The sequence below is a fragment of the Athene cunicularia genome (assembly GCF_003259725.1).
Source record: "Athene cunicularia isolate RWA chromosome 1 unlocalized genomic scaffold, athCun1 chr1_part1, whole genome shotgun sequence".
NCBI classification, from domain to species: Eukaryota; Metazoa; Chordata; class Aves; order Strigiformes; family Strigidae; genus Athene; species Athene cunicularia.
In genome coordinates this window covers 2,333,237-2,354,750 of record NW_020799091.1, presented here as the reverse complement: position 1 = coordinate 2,354,750, position 21,514 = coordinate 2,333,237, and the positions used below count along the sequence as shown (strand labels likewise).

Genomic DNA, 21,514 nt, shown 5'->3' with positions numbered 1-21,514 from the left:
TTCACAGATTCTACATTCCAAAAGTTAATATTTCATAAATATTCAGAAAAAAACATTTAACAAATACTTACAGGCAGTAGACAAACACACAACAACTGTATATCATTGGCAGTTCATCCAACAGCTACAAAAAGCAGAGACATCAAAACATGAAAACTACTTTTAACTCACACGGTTGTCTAGAGTTAATTAAGGAGAGATAAGTCTTAAGAAAACAGGAGTTTTTAAGTCATTTGGATATCCACCTTCTTAACTGGACTTTACTCAGCAGTGTCAAATCCTATTAAACTGCTGAAAGCTTGCTGTGTTAATAAGCTTATTGCTCTGAATCTTTTGACTATTACGTTTCATAAAAAGCCCACGCCTTCAAAGAATCATGCCATGTGTGCTGTTCATACCTCTTCAAACATTTGTAAGAATTATTTTATAAACTCAGACTGAATAAGAGCACCCCATTTATAGCCTGTTCAATACAGCCAGTAGAGTTTTCTTACTTCTGTACAAACTTCACAGAAAACCTGATTTATTTTATTTTTTTTTTCCGTAACATAAAATAGAACTTTAGCCCACTGGAAGTACCTTGCAATGTGCTTCCACGTTCACTTCCTAATTTTTGAAATTTCTTACATTGTTTTAATTCAGAGACAGGTCTTTTGGGTTAGTTTGTTGTGGGGTTCTTGTTTGGTTTCTTTCCCAAATTATGGCTGCCATATGACGTTTTATTAAGTAATTTTTACACTTTGTGAGAAGACTGGCGTATTACAGCTAAAAGTTACTTCTCCAGGAACGTGCCACCTTAGTGGAGATGGAATTAAAATAGTAATCACAAGCAAGGTGATTTCTCAAGAACAAGTATGTTCAAAATTGCCATTTAATCATCATTAGAGGGGAAAAAAAACAGCATAATTTTCTTCTAAATCTTTTCTCAAAGAACATTAAGAAATTTCTGCTCATAAATATATAGTTAAACTTACCTCCTTTTATAAAGGACTGAAAATCATGAAAATGCAAAAGCATACAAATGGATCAATGAAGATCCACTAACTGCTATTTCTAATATTTCTAATAAACGTTAATAGTTGGCATCTTAGATTTGTTACAGGTTTGAATTCTCCCTAGGAAAAGCATGAACTGGATGCAAACAAGATTTTGATCTTTTTTTACATCATCACTCTGAAAGTTGTTGATGGCCTTGCCTGGACAGAAATTACCTTCCTACTACTGATATAGGATACTTAACAAGTACACAACCATATTTAAGAGTAATATCAGTTTACACAAACCCTTTTATAAAGCCAGCTTGATTCTCCTTGGTTCAGGAGAATTTTTTTAACTGCACAGACAAAAACTTTATTTTATTTTTGAAATTTCATGTTGGAAAAAGCAGTGATCTATTGTTTGTGGTCTCATCATCAGTGATGAGTGTGAACTATTAGCTTTTGGTCACAGAAATTTCAGGCAATGTTTTGCAATATTACTAAACAGATCTACAGAGTAGCTGCCACTGACAAGGCAAGTCTTGCTTCTTCACCCACACTCCCACCACTTCTCTCAATCTGTCCCACAGTGTGCCACTTCCAACAACAGATCCAGCACACAACTAACCCTGCAGAAAAAACTTTAAATCCCTGAATCCATGCATTGTAGAGTCAGGGACCACAACAGGTAGCACATAGAAAGTATCAGGAACATAGGTGGCAGCTGGAGGTAATGGGTGTGTGTGGTTGGCACCTGGCCACCACATTAGTTTATCTTTGTTGTGATGCCTTAGAGAGGATAAAACCAGAAGCAGTAGCTGAATTCAGTTTTGTACTAATAGCTATTATAAATTCAGTGATATGCTTTACCAAGTCTGATAGGAATTAGCTGCAGGATTAATTCATGCAGCTCTAAGAGTGAGAGTCATTTAAGGCCTCATAAAAGAAAAAGGGGGGGGGGAAGAAATATAGCAAATTTTTTCAAATTTGGACAGCTGATTACACTCTATGCTGGCAGCATTTCAGGGACACAGTGGTAACATCCAAGAGCCTCTCAAAAGATCCAAGTTAGAATTTGCTTGCAGAAGACAACGGCATATGTATCCAAAGGAATTAACGCTTCCAGAAATACTGTCAAGAGCATGTCTGAACAATGAAGAAACATGGATAGAAGGAAACTCAGTGAGCTGATTTTGCTGGTTAAATAAGCATTTTGGATTCTTGAGGAATGCACACACAAGCAGATTCCCATAAAAATAATTTTTTAATGCTTCAGAAGTATTCAGCAGTGATTGCTCCAGAAGTATTCTAAATAACTGCTTTCAGGAACAGAAGTTTTCACATTTCTCCTAATTAAGCAATTTGAATTGACCATCTATAGTATTAAGATTGCGAAACAAATGTTAAAAAAAAAAACAAACCCTCTTCAAACAGCTATCAATGCTTACTTTTAATCCTAACAATAGACAAAGTGAATGAGGAAAGATTATTTACTGCTTTCCTCTAAGGTGATTCCTGAGCTAGCAATCAAGAGTAATTATGGGCCACTTGTGGATTTCACTTGGCTGCCAAAATAATAAGTGTACTTTCTCTGCCTCACACGAAGCCCTTTACACCAGTTGGAAAGATGATGCAAGACATTCCTGCTCCCCTCTCATCTGCTTCCACCCACCCTTTACTTACCACAGTTCACAGGCCCCTTAGTTGTTCTGATGCAACACCAGAACTACAGGGTAAGCAGCATCAAAGTGACTTGGATTAAAATAGCCTCTACACACGCAAAAAAACAATCCCAAACAAACAAAAATAACAACCCCACCACACATAAGAATGTTTTAAGCCTGAATCACTTTAATGATCTGAGTTTCAGAGTGGCCTGGCTAACCTCTGCATCTGTGTAAGAAAGAACTGGCAGGGTTAGGAACAAGCAGCTGAGGGAAGAGAGAGGAAAAGGTGGAAATTCAAGGCAGTTTCACCACTGAAGAGAATATCGGTAAATCACACCTCAATTTGGGAGGGAGTGGTAAAATGGTTCTAGAAACTGCCTTTTTCATGCCAAGAAAAGCACCAGATATTCTTACGTGGTGGCAACAGTATGCTCCATATAGGCTGACAGTCTCCAGCACGTGCCAGAGATATAAACCAGAGCATTACAGAGACAAATCTCACTACAGATGGTCATTCAGTTCCAGTTTAAGACACATAACTTCTGGTGCCCATGTATGCAGTGTCTCTGGTCCCATTATGATCAGCATTAATCCAGGATTCAATTCAGTTGCCACCACATAGGCACCTAATGCCATCTGAGACGCTCTGTCACCTCCAATACACCCAACCCAAGCCTTGCAGATGTGACAGGGGGTCTGAGAGACCTGCACCTTTGTGGGATGGCAGCTGGAGGCCAAGACAGAACACTCACAGGGTCTAAAATGACACTAAACACCTATATTCAGACAAAGGAATAATATTCAAGTAAAGGGTGCCACTGGAGACTGCAGAATGATTCAGCCCATCTCTAAACTCCACTGATGTACCTGCGTTTCTGTTGACTATGGTGAGAGCACAGACTGCCAGCACATACTTCTAAACACAGGGTTTGTTTTTTTTTTTTAAGTTGAAATGAATCTCACTTCACCCTTAGATTCAAAGATTAATTTCCTTAATCTTCTCAGACCTAAAACAGGACAAGACTCCTCGTGTCCCTTTAGAAAACAGGAAACATCAGGACCAAATCCTTAGGCCCAGTGATCTATTACAGAATGCCTTCTACTTGAGAATAAGAGAGAAGACTCAATTATTGCTACTCAAAAGATAATTACTTCCACATTAATGCTACAAGTACATCTAGATAAATAGAAATCGTAATAGGAAACCTTAAGATAAAAAAAAGGATACAATAAATAACAGTAACTCTAGCCTATACTGCTTGCTATTAATCCAAAGCTGTAGAAATTTTAGAATAGCAACTCAGGTAAAAAGATAGTATGATTTCCCAAAGGATAGTGTCTTCCACCGATGTAAATAATTGATTATAGCTCTTATTTTAGATGCAAGTATATATTCCTGTATATCTATCAGTGGAAAATATCTAATGGAACAAGACCTGTGCTCCTCTCTTTGTTGAGAGCATGAGTCACATACAATGATACCGAAGGTAGATTAACTCACATTATATGAATTTCATCTAGTCAAGAAATGGCAATGTGACTATATAGCGAGATACACACATAAAATGATTCACAGCTGCTTATCAATACTCACCTGCATTTCATACTTCAGGGTCATGTGGAAGCACCAAGATCCCAATCCCACAGCTGAAAACAAATCAAAACTACGATTAACATAGAAGTCTACAAGCAAAACTTTCAGGTACATTTTCTTAAATGCATGAACTTCACTGGAAAAAAAAACCCAAACATCCATCAGCATCCTATTTCAGGGACAACCCCCCAATTTTTCACAGCTACCTACTTTAATTACCAGTGATGTCCTTGAATTTGTTTTTTGGGGGGTGGGTGTCCTCTTTCTCTCCTCTCAATACTGTCTCCTATGAACTGCTGTAATCTCAATGAGATGAGGAGCAGAGGGAACCCAGAATGAATGGAACATTATCATTCTGTTCCTCTTTTTAAGTACATTAACTACATCCGTCTCAATCCTGTAACGCAAAGCATCATTCAACTGGTAGTACTCCTGAAAGCCTGTGATATTTCTGCTTATTGTCCAGTTTTAAAAGGTAAATTTTACAAGGAGCTTTCTGTCAGCTCTAGAAGCAGAAATTAATTGCTCCTAGAACTCAGAACTAGAAATTCAAGGTAAACAAAATTTAACAGTATGGATTCGTTCTGTGAAACAAGATCACCATTTCCAAGTCTTCTCCTTGGAAGCTCATACTTCTACGTAATGATTTTTATTTATTTGAAATATTTTATTTTTAAACTCTGAATTTACTTCTGAACTTAATTTGAGATACTTACTTTGCCTACACACAGTTTTTTCAGTCAGACAAGGACATAATTTCTTGGAAGTTAGATTTCACTGTTTAGAGCAAAGCTGGTAGAGTATTTAATGTATCACTCATTACTTTGAAGTGTTATCAGTTAAACACTCTCATTAAGCACCAGCTCATTTTTATTTTGCAAGAACTAGTACATTAATGCAATGTCTTGTCTTCCTTCAAGAAATTATGCTTAACGTCAGACTCTAGTTTCAGAGAAAGCAAAGAGATTTGAAGTCAAGCCTTGATCACTGGGTACTGCTGCTGTGCTTTGCAGCAAGAGCATAACATTTCCTACATCATCTAGATTTCACTGATGGATAAACAGACCCCTCTCTAACAAACTGTGCATTTTGTAAAGGATTCCCAAGACAGCTGACAGACATATCTGGAGACAATTTCTTTAGACGCTATTAAGACTAAAATTGTGATTATGTACATTCAATGAAATTAAATACCTAACTTTACTGAAACAGAAAACTAATACAGCTACATTTAAAACCTTATTGCCGTATACTTTAATGTCATTAATTCTCTGGAAAAATTTAGCATGGCTGTCTACCAGAATATAAACAACCATATGCACTTGTGTGAGTTCCGATTAAATTGTTTTGCTTCTGAAAAACCTCTCCAAACAATAAGCAACAACTGTTTTTCACCTTCATTGAGATTTTAATGAGAAATTTTCATTGCCATTTTTCGATATATACAGAATAGATTACAACTACTGTTCAATCTGAAGAAAAAAACACATTAAAATCATCATTAAAACAGCACCATCTATTATCCTGGCTGTCACAGTGAATTCAGTATCTTCATGACACAAACTCTTTAAAATTTGTAACAAGTGTAATTTTCAAATATGGGTAAAATCATTGCATAAGAAATTCCAACCAATTTTAAATTAACAAAATATATTGTTGTTGGGGTTTTTTGTTAAAATTATTGGTGTCAGTAAATCTTAAGAGTCAGCTATTGAACTCCTCCCCTTCCTCCTGTGAATTAGAAGCAGTTATTTCTACATTGTTTTTCCTTTCCAGTCTTTGAAAAAAAATCAAGAATGCTGCAGATATTAGTGTTTCAGGTCATTAATCCCACAGCTACAATGCATTTCCAAAAATAATTAAAAACCCCTCTTGCTTCTGTGTAATGATCACACTTGAAGAATTTCTGATTATGAGATTTCACTATGTGCTGGAGAATGATGCTTTACCTATAATTTCATAGCGAGAAAATACTTACCTGAAACAAGAAAAATTTACAAATAAAAAATATCTAATGGAAATGACTGTAATATTGCTTGCTGCAGTCTTGACAGAGCTCACAAACATGGTCAAGTCTGTCTGGTACTTAAGTGCATTCAGCAGAAAACTGCTGAAATTATATGACTATTCATCAGATGACACTCTCAAGACTGCACAAACATTTGCTCAAACACTACTATGCACAATAGCAACTTTCTGAAGAGAGGGTTTAAGTGAAGACTAAAGAATGAAACAGAATTCTTTACATAATCCATTTATACCTGTTCATTGCAGAGGCATAGCTTAAAAAGGCATGTTTTACATTGCAGAGGGATAACTTAAAAACGTTTTACATCTAGATATTAAACGAGCTAATAACCAAGTTTCTCATTTGCTACCTTTGGCATATGTTATAGCTTAACACAGAACTGTGCAAAAAGCTTCCTGAACCTCTTCAAAAAGAAGGATGGAAACTGCATTAAAAGATGATGAACTGAACTGTAGCATCTGAAGCGTATGTCATTCTGCTTCACCAACATCGCTGTATAACGGGTAAACTCCAGCAGATGGGAACAAACACCTAATACTGCACTCAGTGAGCCAAGAGCTGTGCCAGTCAGAGTTGCTGTCTTGTGGCCTAATGCTGGGTTAAAGCGTTCAGTGCTGAAAACATTGCAGAATAAAAAGAGGAAACACCTATCACGTGCCAAGGATTACAAGGAAATCTTTATTTCCTCTGTCATGCTCAGAGCACACTACCTTTTTGTCAAAGTCTAACTTGTAAATTTACAAAGGGCTTGACATGTATTTGTCTCCAGTAAATAGTGGTTTAATACTTAAACTCAGATGTCTTCACATGTATCTTCTACCTGCGGTTCTACAGGAATGCAGGTATCTTTAGGTACACTCCTCATTGCATAACTTCAGGATCAAAACATTCCTAAGGAATATTTACTTCACAGAAATCCTCACTGCAATAAGATGTTCTATCAGCTTTGTACTTCTCAAAATACGAGTGAACACAATCACTGCAATTTTTCGATAGAAGCAACTTTCCCATACAGCCATTGACAAACTGAGCAATAGATTTGCTCCTTATCTTGTAAGCGGGGGTTACAGTTTTCATTTTAGGCTTTTGGTTGGGAAGTTTTAACACCATCTGAAGCAATACCATTTCTTCTCTAACTACTGTAACTCAGTTTTCATAGATACAAGTCACTCAGCATTTTTACATCAACGAACCTCTCAAGTTACAAGGGATATACATAAATTATGTATTAAGCACAGAATACACATTAAGTTTCAATATTATAGGATCAGAATAGCACTTAAAACGACTGGAAATGCAAAGTCAGGTTAGCTGCTATATATAGAGTAACACATTCTTTTTTGTCCTGCAGCAAACACAATGTATGGTAACAGCTAGTTGATAAAATAGCTGTGTTAGTGATGACCTAAAAGCAATGCATCTGCAAACTTTATTTCATACACAGTTATTTCACTGTGCTCCAACACCATCAAAGACTTCAGGGTAATATCCATGCTAGAAATAATCTCACATTACACAGGAGATCCAGCTCCATATAAACTCTCAGGATTTGAACCCCAGAGGGACAAATACTCCCTGTGCATCTTTCAATAGATTTAGGAAGAATCAGAAGTATTCCATAATCAGTAATAATTCCTTTTGATACGAAACTATACATCAGCATTCAAAAGTCTTATAATAAGCCTAAAGCCTTTATAGAAAAAGCAGTTTATTAGGATTTCATAGATGTGGTTTGAATTTAAATTATACAGGCACTGTATGAAAACACTCTCCAGATGCAAACACCTTTAATTAGGTATCCTCACATGAACTAGGTGTCAGAGCTTCCACAAAAGACAATGGTATTATAATGAATAATTCAGCTGGCCAAATAAGGGGATATTTTAGGATAAACCAAATGATTCTTTATTGACTGCAGTGGGAGGCAGATCCCTCTGCACAGGTAGACACACAAGTTTAGGTGTTTGAATCTGGAGCTGAATTCCAGCTATAGTTTCTTACAATGATAGACCTGAACCAAACAACAACATACAAGAAGACAGTAAACAGTCCAGGGATGAAACAAGATGAAAAAGGAGAATTAAATGAACAATTTTTATTTAATTATTATGTTTTGTAATGATTTCCCTGTACAGCATAAGAGACAGGAGAGACCTTGGTGACTCCAAGGGTACAGCTCTACAAGTAATCTCGAGCTTGGCTGGGACTGTTCCCAGACGTTGTAACGAACCGTCTGAACCAGTGAATTGTTGGAACAGTCTGCAGCATGAACCTGTCCTGCTCTAACCAGCCCTTTCCCCGAGCAGCTCCCAGGCACAGTCCAGCAGGCAGAAGAGCCCAGGGCCCGAGCCCAGCAGTGAATCTGTATGTGATCACCTTGTGTTGGAGGCTAAGATGAACAGACACGGGCTGTTCCACGCTACTTGGCTTCAGCACTCAGGAATGTTCCTGCTCATATTTGATTTACTAACGTCGACATGGCCTAAGCACCTCCTCTATGGCTGTTAGGTAAGAATAAGGGAATTAACTTTGACTGAAGGGCTTCTAACAACTGTTTTCATAGATACAGAGTTTTACTGGAAATGAAGTTTAGTAAGTTGTTTATGAAGTCCCATGGCTATGTTTAACTTAGAACTCTTTGCACCCTTTTCTTGCTCTGATTTGGCACAGCTTGAATGACTGAGCCCTGTTAAACAGTCCAGAGAAATAAAAAACTGAATAATCCTTCCAATTTCAAGTAAAGCATCTAATAAAGTATATAACCCCATTTAGTGCTTTTTCTCATCTTCTTGGGTCCAAAAGACTTACGCTCTTTTTTTTTTTTTTAAATTTTTTTTTTAAAATCAAGACCCTTCTAGAATATGAATCATTTGGGAATCAGTTTCCCAGGATGAGTGAGGAAATGACATATGGTAGAACCTGCTACAATACCACAGCATCATAAGGAGCCATCCAAAAACATCTGCTTATTCTTTGAGATAGCGAGAGTCTGACCATTTGTTCCATCTAATTCATGAGATGCAACATGTTAAGTAATTGCTTAAGATTATTCATCATAATTTACAGGTTGATTAAATAGTTCTCTAAAGCTTAAAAATTGTATCCGGTTCCTACTGAGTTCATTGACAACGTGCCCTTTGAGCTGAAAGGCAGCAGAAATAAGGGCTGAGAACAGTGTGCTGTATCTCAAAGAACTTGCTGAAAAGTGCAGTCTCGGCACCAGAATGAACAAGAAATTTATTTGAACAGTTATTTAGAAATCCCCCTTCTTGTCCTGCCAACTTTGGATCTTAGCATGTATGTGAAATGAACAGTGCTTCCCTAGTTCAAAATGGATTTGGTTCAAAGCGGAAATAAATGTCAGCAAAAGAAATTGTGAGGTATAAAGTGAAGCACTGAACATGGCATGGTAAAACACAAAGGAACTGACAATCACCTAAATGTCTGGAAGCACCCAAAAGAAACAGCTGATTTGGACCAAAAAACGTCTAGAAACAACACTGCCTATGTTCTCAAATGCTAAGAGATTTAATTTTAATGTCTAATTTGACAGCTGTATTTTTAACATCTTGTAAAATCTCAGTAATGATTCAAAGTTGTTAAAACATAACTAAAATGCTCTCCCTTCCACCATCTTCATAGCAGAATTGGTAAATAATTTCTACCTTAACAAAACAAACCTTAGATACGACCAGGTAGTTAGAAGCTCTGCTATATGGTCTTTAATGACGTATGGTGCCTGCAGTGAAACCAGAAGTTTCTGTTAAATTTGCTATCCCTTTACAGATGAAATCTATACTTGTTTGTTACAAATTAAGTAAGTAGAGTGAAATCTGTCAAGAAATAAAATTACTGTAAGGGAAAGAATTCTCTCTGCTACTTTCTTCCAAAAAGAAATTTCAGTCCACTTACTCTATCTCCACTTCATTATGCTTCTCATGCAGTCACATGCACAAAAAGAATGCCAATGTTCCTGGCACGTTTCAACTATATTTAAAACTTTGTTTATTTTCTCATTTGCTGCATTTATTCTGTAGTAGAATAAATGTTAAGGCATTTGTGATTCCAAACCACCCTGTTCCTGTTTTTCACTGAGAAACTATAAAGCCTTCTATACTCCTTCACATGTTTCAACTGCTGTAAAACAGTCCAGCGTTACGAATACTGAAGCAGAAGCAAAGCAGAAGAGAAAGGTTTTTGGGAGTGACCTTTAATGTTAGGTTCCAACATATGAGATAAAAATCAAGCATGCAAGCATTTATCACTTCAGACAGGAGTCAAAGGCATCCCAGTCACAGATGAGCAGAGCCCAGCTGGAACTCAGGACCGCCCTCCAGCATTGCCCACAAACACCCAGGCTCAACTCCCCTTCATGAATATCAAGCACGGCCTAAAACTGAAGTCCGTGGTATTTATTGTGATCAAAGAAAGTTTTGGGTTTTTTTGATTAGACATTAAACAGTATACGAGAAATTCCCACTCAGGACAGTCTTGGTGTGACAGCCTAACATTCTGGTCAGATAGTGGCATGCTTTGTCCATCATGAAGTGTCACTGACAAAGGTAACCACAAGTTATGGTCAATACTAAGTCTCAAACACCGAGTTTTACTATTTTTTTTTTTTTAATTTAGAAAAAAATGGCAGCATAAGATATTTTGATCCAAGAACATGCAAAGACTCAACTTCAGCAAACGCTAACATACTGTTTCTTTCCTTTTTTAAAAGGGAACCCTGACCTTCAGGAATTCCTTCTGCCAAACTGAGACAAAAATGAAACTCAAAACCACAAAAAGCCTACAAATGGCTATTTGGGAAGTGTTCAGACAACATCCAAAGCTGTACCTTGTTGCTGCTTATCTTTCACACATACCAGCAAAGCTGACATAACTGAAAAACCACAAAGTTGTTCTTAATGTATATTACAGTTTAATTGGATTCAAGAATACCTTTAGCATATGGACGTGTGGTTTTCAACAATGGTTGTCCAAATACTTAAGTTTGCCAATCTTAAAAGTAATATCTACAATAAACCAATTTCATACCCTGAGAAGATGGGGATAGATAGCCTCCAAAGAGAGAGGAGCTGTAGCAAACATAGAAATCTTGTGAAACACAAATTCTGCAAAATCTACTTCAAGACCCAACTGCCAAAACTGAACTATCCTCAAGCATCATCTTTTCTCATAAGGAACACAACTTCTAGTTGCATAATTCAAGTTTTAAAGGAAGTTGGTTCTTTTTGGATTTTGCTGTTTCAGAAAAAAAAAAAAGAGACCACCCTTCAGTTCACCCATGTACAAATATCCCATTGTTCTTCCACCCTTGCAGAACGTCCAGATACAATGGCAGTTAGGTTGTTGGGTGATATATGCCAAAGACAAACTGAAAACAAATTCAAACTCATGAAAGAATACTTTTCCAGTTCCTTCAAGATCTTGGACATTTCTTGTAATGTCACAAAAATATTAATACAGTGTGGAAGTGTTTGAAAGTAGGACAATTAAGACATCTTCTGTAAATCATCACAAAAGCACACAGTAAGCTAAGATGCACTGAACAGGACTTAAAGTTAGAAAAAGATCACATTAAAATCTCATAAAGTTATTCAGTGAATTCTAACTTCACGTCCCTCCAACAAATACCAGGTTTTTGTAAATATTAACAAGTATAACAAATTGGGGTTTATGTTTCACACACATAGTATTTGGATTTAAGTACTTAGTTTATTAATATTTGGATATTCATTGCACATCTGACCTCTCTTTATAATGAAAGAGCAAATTAAGTTTTACACATACCTGCAAGACAAAAATATGCAGCTAAATACCGTTTTTCAAGGCCATCTTTATAGGTCTGAATCGCACCATAGATTGGAGGTAGAATGAAAATCAGGTTACTCACTGTGTTCCCTGTGGGACAGAAACAAAAAGCAGAGATTTAGGATTGGGTACTATGCACTTTAAATAAATAAAGCTCCATTCATGCATTAAAGACAGGTTCAATAGTCTTCATCCTGAAAGCTACACCCTTCTGGAAGTTGTCTTCTGCTTTTACACATAACACAAAGCTAAATTTTGGTACAACACAGTTAAGAACATTTTAACTCTTCTGACTTTTTCACATATGTGGATAGTAATATAATACTAATTTAACTAAAAGGTTTGACTTAGATGGTGCTTACTTTCTTGGCAGTAGGCAGAAAACCAGGGTTACCTTGACCGCACAGCTCATGAATTAAAACATGATTCCTTAAGCAGATACACGCCCCAAATAGTTCAAGCCTGATATTTTAAGAGAGGTGTTTGATTTTTCTTAAACCTATTCTTGGAACTCTCTTCTCCGCACTCCCTTCAGATACTTTAAGGTGACTCGTTCCCAAATGAAACCAGTTCGACCTTTGCTACTAGTGTGCTACTCACAGCACACACACAGACCAAGCCGGATGGGATGCTACATCACAGATCACAGCATAAAACCAAAGACTCTAAGAGGGCACAATAAGGAATAGCAAAAAGTCAGAAGCCACTACTGATTGGCATGAGAGGCAACTGTCAAAGCTTACCAAGAGCCTGAACTTCGGCAAGACACCACTGCTCTCCATCCCTCCTGCTGAAGCTGGGATGCAATGCAAAGAAATAACACATGTTGCAGAGATTGGAGAAAGCAAGAACAAGCCAAGAGCTCAGCTCTGATACCAGGGGCCATGACAATTCTTCCAGCACTGGAGAACATGGAGGAACCTTTTTTTTCCATTAAGACTACTCTCCCGGTCTGATTTAGATGGGGTTTTTTTTCAAACTGTCCTGGCCTGTGCAAAAGTACAATGAAATATTGAGAAGTTTAAAGGGAAAGTACCATAAGGAAATGGTACATTTCTCAGCAGAAGGGATGCAGATTCAGCTTTTCAGCCTAACCACAAATCACAATTTTGAGCATAAAGATTATGTAATGGGAATAAAATGACATGCAATTTGGGAAAAAGAGCAAATCTATTAAAAAAAGGCAGAATGTTGCTTACATAAATTAAACCACACACTTTCACACACCATCAGTTAGTTAAATATATATAAAACTGAAACTCCAATTTCCAAATATCTCAATGAAAAATACAATGTATGAGGCTATGGAGAGGCCAAAAATCATTCTAGTTCTAGCTTTTTTATTCAGCAGAAAATCTCAGAAGAGTTTCACTTTCTAAAACAATGAACAAGAGTGAGCAGGACATGCTTGAATTAGGGGAGTGATTCAGACAATTTTTCAGGAGTTTTACTTCTCAGGATCCATCCCAAAGAAAAGGCAAAACTACTAAACTATGATCATACAACCCCAAAGTATGACAGCACCTCTGGGAACAGAAATCCATATTTTATAGGTTTACAGAAAATTCAAACCTGAATGGAAGAAAGGTTATTTCAGAACACATAAAGCAGAAGTATTCCTAGTTATCTTTAAGAAGTTAGCTCTTCTAAATTCTCACAAAGTGGATTCAAATCTCAGTTTCAGACATTCTTCTCAACCAGCTAAAAACTGCATCTCTTTTGAGACCTTCTTTAAATCACTTATTGATTTAACATCATCTGCACAACCATGAATTTCACCAAGTTATAACAAGCAAACCAGAGATGTGCTAGAGATCTCACTCCTCTAGTCAGCTCTGCAGTAAGTTCCTCCATGTAAAAGCAGCTCAGCTGAAATCAAAACAGCTCTGCAGAGACATACAAGTTTATATCGATATAAAAGGCCTTTTTCATGCTTAAATTTCTTTGGGGAATCATTAACCTTTTACCGCATTCCCTCAGCATTGCAACGGGCAGTGATTCAGTGGAGACCAGGTTTGGAAGAAATCCACTAAAACTCACTATTGTGTGGTACACTGACCACGTCCTCCCACAAATCATGCAAAGAAGTCATCCAGCCTCAAAAAGTATAGTAAAGGCCATGTAGTCTGGATAGTGAATCTTTTGCTTTCTAAAGCAGTTCTTAATGATGCCCAGTTTCAAGCGAAGTTATTAGCCATTATATAAATATCACTGTTCAAGGTCATGTCGTTATGAAACTGTCAAAAATCTGGCAAAAATCCAAATATGAAAATGCTGAACAAAAGAAAACCCATGATGTTTATCCGCAACTGGGAAGGCACGTGACTTCAGAAGAGAGTTGCAGTAGGATAAGAGACTTCAGATGGATGTAAGAATGTAGAAAACAGATTCTTCTGTAGGAAAGAGAAGGTTTCAACGCTTCCTGTAAAGCTATAATTATGTTAAATTATGGAAAATTTACGAGTGTTTAATCTAGGACCATCTTGCTGAGAGAGGAAATACCGTAGACCTAATCTAGCTGTAAATTCCTGCCACTCCTTTTCTGCACTTTTTGGCCCATATTATTCAGAACATTTATAGCATGAATTAAGCAAGCCTATTTGCAAAACATACTTATTGAAAGTTGTGCAGATTTTTTTAAAAAGGGAAATGGGGGTGGGGAAACAATGAAGTCCTCTGGTGTTCTGCTTGCAAAATTACTTCTTTCAAGAACAAAAACTACAAGGCCTCTTTCAAACCCAAGGTCCCTAGGAGCGCGTATTTCATAAAAGTCTAGCCAGTCTTCACAGGATTATCCTCACATAGAACAGCTTATAAATTCATTAAAAGAGATTTTTACTAATTCCATCAAAAAACGGCAGTGGGATATGCACAGAGATTAGCAAACAATACCAAGAAAGAAGGAAAAGGTGACACAACTACATACCCATAACTCTAAAGTTAATGAACTTTTTTCCTATTTTCAACTTCACTATGTATTTCCTTCAAAACTTGTTTCACTTTTTTTGTTGAACTGTCAGGAGACCTAATATTTTCCCTTTTCACCAGATTTTTTTTTTTTTTTAAAAAAAAGATTAAAAAAGGCAGCAGATCTCCTTGGGACAAACCAGAGACTGGAGAATTTGCAACTAAGGCATGAGGTAGAAAGTATGCAAAATAATTAAAGAAGAGATTACTGGTTACGCCTGTAAGAAATACAGCATATCAGAAATTAGATGAATGCACATGGATGGACCTTCAATACTGGATTCCTTGAATACTGGTCCACAGAATGATCTCATTTTTCCTTACTGACCAAAGACTGCTTTCTCAGCACTTCATCATCAGAAGGTCTGTCAACAGAAAGGCAACTAGATTATCAGAAGAATAACTGAATGAACTCACGGACTGAAATGACAGGAATGGGATTAAATATGATGGTCACGAACATGCCTTTCAATGCGAATATGAATCCTTATTCTAAATAATCCACTTGAAGAGGCAGATGAGTGACTGACCATAAGCCACCACTGTTGGCACCAAATTCCCTAAATTTATTTCCAGCAGAGGCAGGAAAAACAGTAATGTCTTCATGCAAGCCAACAGTAGAATACACTGTTCTCCAGTTATTGATACAAGAGAAGAGAAAGCTCATCAGGTGCAGAGAAGCATCACTCAGATGGGAGTGATGAACAGGAGCTTACAACATCAGAAGGGACGAAAACTGCTTAGCTCACTTAGCCTAACAGAACAACAGCTGGATGGAATAAAACTGTGCTCTGTAAATATACCATGGGTAAATGCCAAGGACGAAAGGGAGCGATGTGAACTAAAGGATAATACTGACCCTTAATAAATGTGGGCTAGAATTAACAGGAAAGCTTCCCACTGAAGAGGAGATATTTACAACTGCTTCCCAACAGGAATGGGCAGCACGATGAACCCACCTGCTTTCAGGGTGAAGCTCAGTAAACTCAAGAACCAGATTACACGATGTGGTGGCCTACCACAGTAGTAAAACAGACTATGTCCACAAAGATTAAAAAGATACTAGGTAAAGTGCTAAATTAATGTCTGATCACGATAAATGTAGACTGTGTGATTGACCTTACAAATTTTCATAGAAGTCTTCAAGCCTGTTTAAATGCAAACCATTGTTTCAAAATACTGTTTTATTCATTGAGAGAATGCCATATGGGTACCAGAGCAAAATCAAATTTATGCAAAACATCATTTCAACAGGCCTCTGTCTACAGGAAGGACAGCTGTATGAGTGTTAAACCACATCTGCACCCTGTTCTACAACAGCAAAACCAACAAGTCTTTTTTACGATGCATGTACATTCAGTCATCTTCAAGTCCTAAAAAAATATGCGTCTTATCATAAACGCACAAAGATCTGTACAATGATTGACCACCTCAAAGACAAAAACTCAAAGAGGAAATAGTATTTACGGCAAACATGGGCACAATATACTGCTTGCTGTTATACAGACAGCTTGGTACAGTTACAGAGTACACAAATTTGAAGGGCCTTACTTTCATAAAGTTTTCATTTCCCCAAGTACACAGTTGTTCGCTGCTAGTTGTTCATTATTAGAGGGTTTACCAAATGTAAAGAAATTGTGAAGCAACACAAGTCAGGCACATTTGAAAGCATTGCCATCTACCATTAGGTACCCTCTCTTTTAAAGAAAGATTTTTCTCTTGGAAGGATCTCTAGGAAGGATCTTCTAGATATGAAATGAAAGATGAATGTACACAGAGAATAACAGAAAAAAAAAAAAAAAAAGAAAAAAGACATAAAAAGAGTATTCCTGTAGCCCAGCAGCACCAGATAAGGTGAAACAATGAAAGACAAAAACGTGTTTGGAAATTAGATTTGAACTGGAGTAGTACATGGCCTAACAGCTTAAAGATTGAAGAAGAATCTAAAGTACTTTCTTATAAGAAAATTATTCAAACCTAATACAAGAGTCCTTGCTAAGATACAAGTACTTCATAGCTTACCTATCACAGCATTGTAAGTATCAACAGAGGAATAAATATGAAAAAAATCCAACAAGTTTCCATATAGCATATGCTATATATTATCAGTCGATAATAACTAAGCTGGAACCCAGAGGAGGTTTGTATCGCTGACGTTTCAAAATACAGGCATTTCATGATTGTTCAGAAGACCCAACTACACAGAATCAGCTGGTTTGGCCACTAACTTCAATCTTGTGCTGTTTTCGTTTACAGCTTATCACCAGGAGGGCAGTATAGCAATTAGATTTTCACTTCCACCAGCCATTTTTAATATCTTCCACTTCAAAGTCTACAATAACTGCACTTCAGAATGTCAGGAAATGAAAACTTCTGTCTCCGTTTGATATTTCAGAACCTCAAGGGGAGAAAACAGAGTCATCCCAACGGGAATTTTGCCAATATGTAATTACTGAACTCCTTACTAGCTAATGTGCATGAAGGATCAATATAAACTTCCTGTTACTCAGTGAAACACAACACAGTGTTTCTCCAGGCTGGAGCACAGGACCAACAATGACTTTAAAAATAAAAAATGGTGGCAGGCGGTGTTGAAAGTGTTTATTTTTAAGCAACAAGATCCATTTCTTACCTCCTGTAATTCTCCTGTCTAGATACCAAGCAAGCCTTGATTTTGTTTACCTGGACATTAACTGAAGTTGCAACTTCAGCAATTCAGCTACAACTGGTATCAGTCACCACATTTCTAATTAAAAATATATATATATATGTGAAAGGTATCAAAGGAAACAAATAGTGAAGCAATTACTGAACTGTATAAGCTACATATGAAAGCTTCCCGAAGAACTATAAAAGTGGGTACAGATAAATAACACTTCAAGCTAATGGGTTATTAGAGGGACTATTAGATCTCCCTAGGTATTTAAAATAAAATCAGAACTCTAAAGAGCAAGTTCATATAGACCATAGCAATGATAAAATTAAAAAGGTAGATAAAACACCGTAGAAAAATGTGATAAAGTGAATACATTACAAAAGAATGCTGCATTAATCTAGCTCTGTATAAATGCTGGCACACTATTATGAGAAAAACTAAGGGACAAATGAGAGAGAGGGGTCAGATATAGCAACAAGGAGTACTAAAAGGGAAAAGAAAGATCTTAAATAATAAAAAAAAAAAACCAAACAAAACCCAAACAAACAACAAAACCAAACAGCTATCTAAATCTTAGCCAGGCAGCAGCTACAAGGAAACAACATGCAATCCAACAGATTTACATGGGGGAAGGACTGAAAAATAATATTTGTATTACTAAAGAAGAGCGTTCTAATCAGCAGTAACAGACTGAAAGAAGGAAAAGGGAAGTTTAGGTAGAACATCTAGAAGTCCAGTTTACCTGGCAGCAGCAACATCTCCCAAAAGAAGCCACAAATCGTGGACCAGTTTCAAAGAGACAACATGCTGCAATATAGATGAAAAAAAAAAAAAAATCCAACATGGGCAAAGAAAGGAAGCAAAGGAGGCAGGAAGGGAGCCTCCCCCTCAGTGCTAGCACCAACACAGATGCATACCACTAGTGTGAGCACACTGGGCTTCAGCCACACGCGTCTCAGCCCAGGCTGCAACAGAGCGCAGCTCCCAGTAAGGCAAAGTGCTGGGACAAGGCCAAAAAAACTAAAGGCAGCATTGCTGCTGCAGAGCTGGTGGCCAACTGGGAGGTTTTAGTGTTTAAAGTCAGCGTGCTGGGCAGTGCTTTTACATCTTATAGGCTGCTTCTCCCTTGCCAGGCCTTCATTTTTCCAGGATATAGAAATGTACGCTGGTACCATTCTAAAGAGGTAAACCATTTCAGTGATTTACTGGATTGGGGAGGGATAATGAGGTAATTTTAGAAAAAAATAAATTAATTATTAACGACACAATTTTATTTTTATTCCCAGTGCTCATTTATGAGCGGTTCCAACATGCTATGTCAAGTCATACGTTCCGATTTATGGCCCTACACGCTTTATATTCCAGCTGCAGAATTCATTCCCTTGGCATTCATCATACTAGTTCAGCCAATATTTTTGTAGATGTTTTTACTCTGATTACAGTATTTCACGTTACATTTGTGTTCTTCAAAACAATCAAAAGGTAATTAGAATAAAGCGCTTGACACTCCTGACTAACAAAGTGCACACACAAGAAAGCTCAGTTCAAACCTGTAAAGTGTGGGTGTATTTTCTAATGCACAAGCCTCTCTTTGGTATGCACGTCTTAGAAAAAGCACTTATTATTAAACTGCTTCTGAATTGCCCTAGGTTACAATTAAGCTATCCTTTCTTTACCCTCACCTCTCTCTGCAAAGTGCTTTGCTACTGTGTAGTAAAGACACTAGAAAATTAGAACCTAACAGGGGATTGTACTAAGGCTGACCTTACTTCTTAAGTATATAATACTAAAAATAAATGAGAGAAAGCTATTACTACACGAGTCCAAATTTTAAAGTTCCACACGTTTCTTCACAAGAAACTGATAGCCTTGTGATCCCAGAAATCCCAACAATTGTGTTCATAATGCAGATTTAAACTTAGATGGTGAAATATCCATTGCTGGACTAAGAAGTTTTTGCTCATCCCCCCCCTCAAATCTAGAACCTTGTTACCTATTTAGTCTCCATTACTGCGGTGTGTGAGCAACCCCAGTCTTCTGTGTACTTATCTTCAATAAGCCTGCAAGAGGAGTACAGGCTAGAAGATGGTGCCTGAGCCACAAAGAAACCTGCATAAAACTGAAGCCAGGACTTTCAAACACCAAACTTCCTCTAGACACTAGACCATCCTTACCTGACACAATAAAATTGAACAACTTGACCAAACACCTCTCATATATAAAGCTTCAAAGTACATCAGAATAAGAACTCAGTGCCTTCCAGAAGCAATGTTTCTGTTACCAGTACTTAAGTTTAGCTTAATGGAGTTGTATTCCTCCTCCTGGAATTCTTAAAGGTTAATAAAAATTAAGAAAAAGTGTCTTAAGACCCAGAACTTGTATTGATGGGGTTTTTTGAGGAAGGATGACTGATTTTTTTTTTTTTTTTTTCCTAGAGGGATCTGTCTTGAAGTCTTTCATGAGTGAAGTCTGATATCTGCATGAGATGCTGTTCCTCAGAAGAGGGTTAATAGGGCAGATTACAAAATGTGGAGGACCAACTATGCAGTTAATTATGAAAGCAATTTCAAGGAAAAATATTCTGAAGTGACAGGCCAGAATAAAGGTAGCTACATCAGCAGCTAAATCAAACAGACATGTTCTTCACTTCTGCAGACAGTTTTGCTAATTTTCTTACCGTGGTTTTAACTCTGCCTATCACAAGTGCAGGGCATTCTGAAGCATTAATAAATGGTTGGGGGGTTTTGAAGGGACTATTACACAAAAAATAACAGTATTTAAGGATGTACCAGAAGTGTTAGAATCTATCCTTGGCCATTTCCTGTGATTGTAGGAAACAGAGTGGACAAATATGACAATACACAGCACCTTTACAGAAATGTGTTCCTAATCCAAGATATTCACAATTAACTGGACACAAGGAAAAAACTTGCATTACAATTAGCTGATACACCATCCTGTCATATTTTAATGACGCTTTTCAAGAGTTTCGGCAGCCTCATGGAAAAGAAAGCATCAATTCTTTGATAAATGTGCACTTAAGATGATAGCAAGCAGACCGATTACTTTGCAGTACACCTGGAAGGATTTTGCAAGTAAATTTCAAGTGAAAACAGTTGACATAGGCAGATCATTTGAAATACCAATCTAGAAAGCTCACTAAAAGCAAGTGCTTACAGCTGGAAAATGCAATCAAAGTCTAAAGAGATTAGGCTGAGATGATGTAAAGTTAGAATATTACATGCAATAAGCTTGTTGCTGAAGGGCAGATTTGCTTCTATTATTGCCTTTACTGGAAAACAAAATAAAACATATTTAAAATGTTATTTTAAAACAGGTTGATGATGTCAGACTGGAAGGAAACAACAGAGATGAGGAAGCTTACTTGTCAGCTACTGCTAAAACTAAGCAGTGACCACCAATACAATGTCTGAGTGATCATCCATTTAATTTTCATCATACTTAACTCCTTCCAACCTTTCTTCTATATTTGTGTCAGCACCCTGGCCAACTCCTCGAAGCTTAAGGGTCTGATCCAAGCAGAAAGCACAGCTTTTGGCAGCTGCCAGTTTTGAGCTACCAGGGTATACCCAGCACAGCATCTGCCAGTCCTCACCACAAATAAAGATATCAACTTGAGGCACAGTAAGCTGTGGGTATTACCTCAGAGCTCTGGTAAGAGTCCTTCCAGGCACTGTGCCGTGAGATAGGAGAGCTGAGCATTAGGAGAACCCAACATGTTCACTGGATGGCAGCTGGCAGAGAATAATGCACACTGGTGCTCTTTTCCAGATATTTGTAGCA

The 21,514-nt window shown here is 37.3% G+C and overlaps 1 protein-coding gene across 1 annotated transcript in view; it reads right to left on the bottom strand.

Annotated features, from left to right (window-relative positions):
• The window catches only part of ACER3 (alkaline ceramidase 3), a 38,834-nt gene extending 23,817 nt beyond the window's left edge, over nt 1-15,017 (bottom strand). The window contains exons 1-4 of the mRNA XM_026850824.1: nt 15,014-15,017; nt 12,067-12,177; nt 4,239-4,291; nt 72-124 (exon numbers count right to left, since the gene is read on the bottom strand). Coding sequence (XP_026706625.1) covers nt 72-124; nt 4,239-4,291; nt 12,067-12,177; nt 15,014-15,017 — 221 coding nt within the window. The remainder of the gene's footprint in view (nt 1-71; nt 125-4,238; nt 4,292-12,066; nt 12,178-15,013) is intronic.
• Between the last annotated feature and the right edge of the window lie 6,497 nt (nt 15,018-21,514).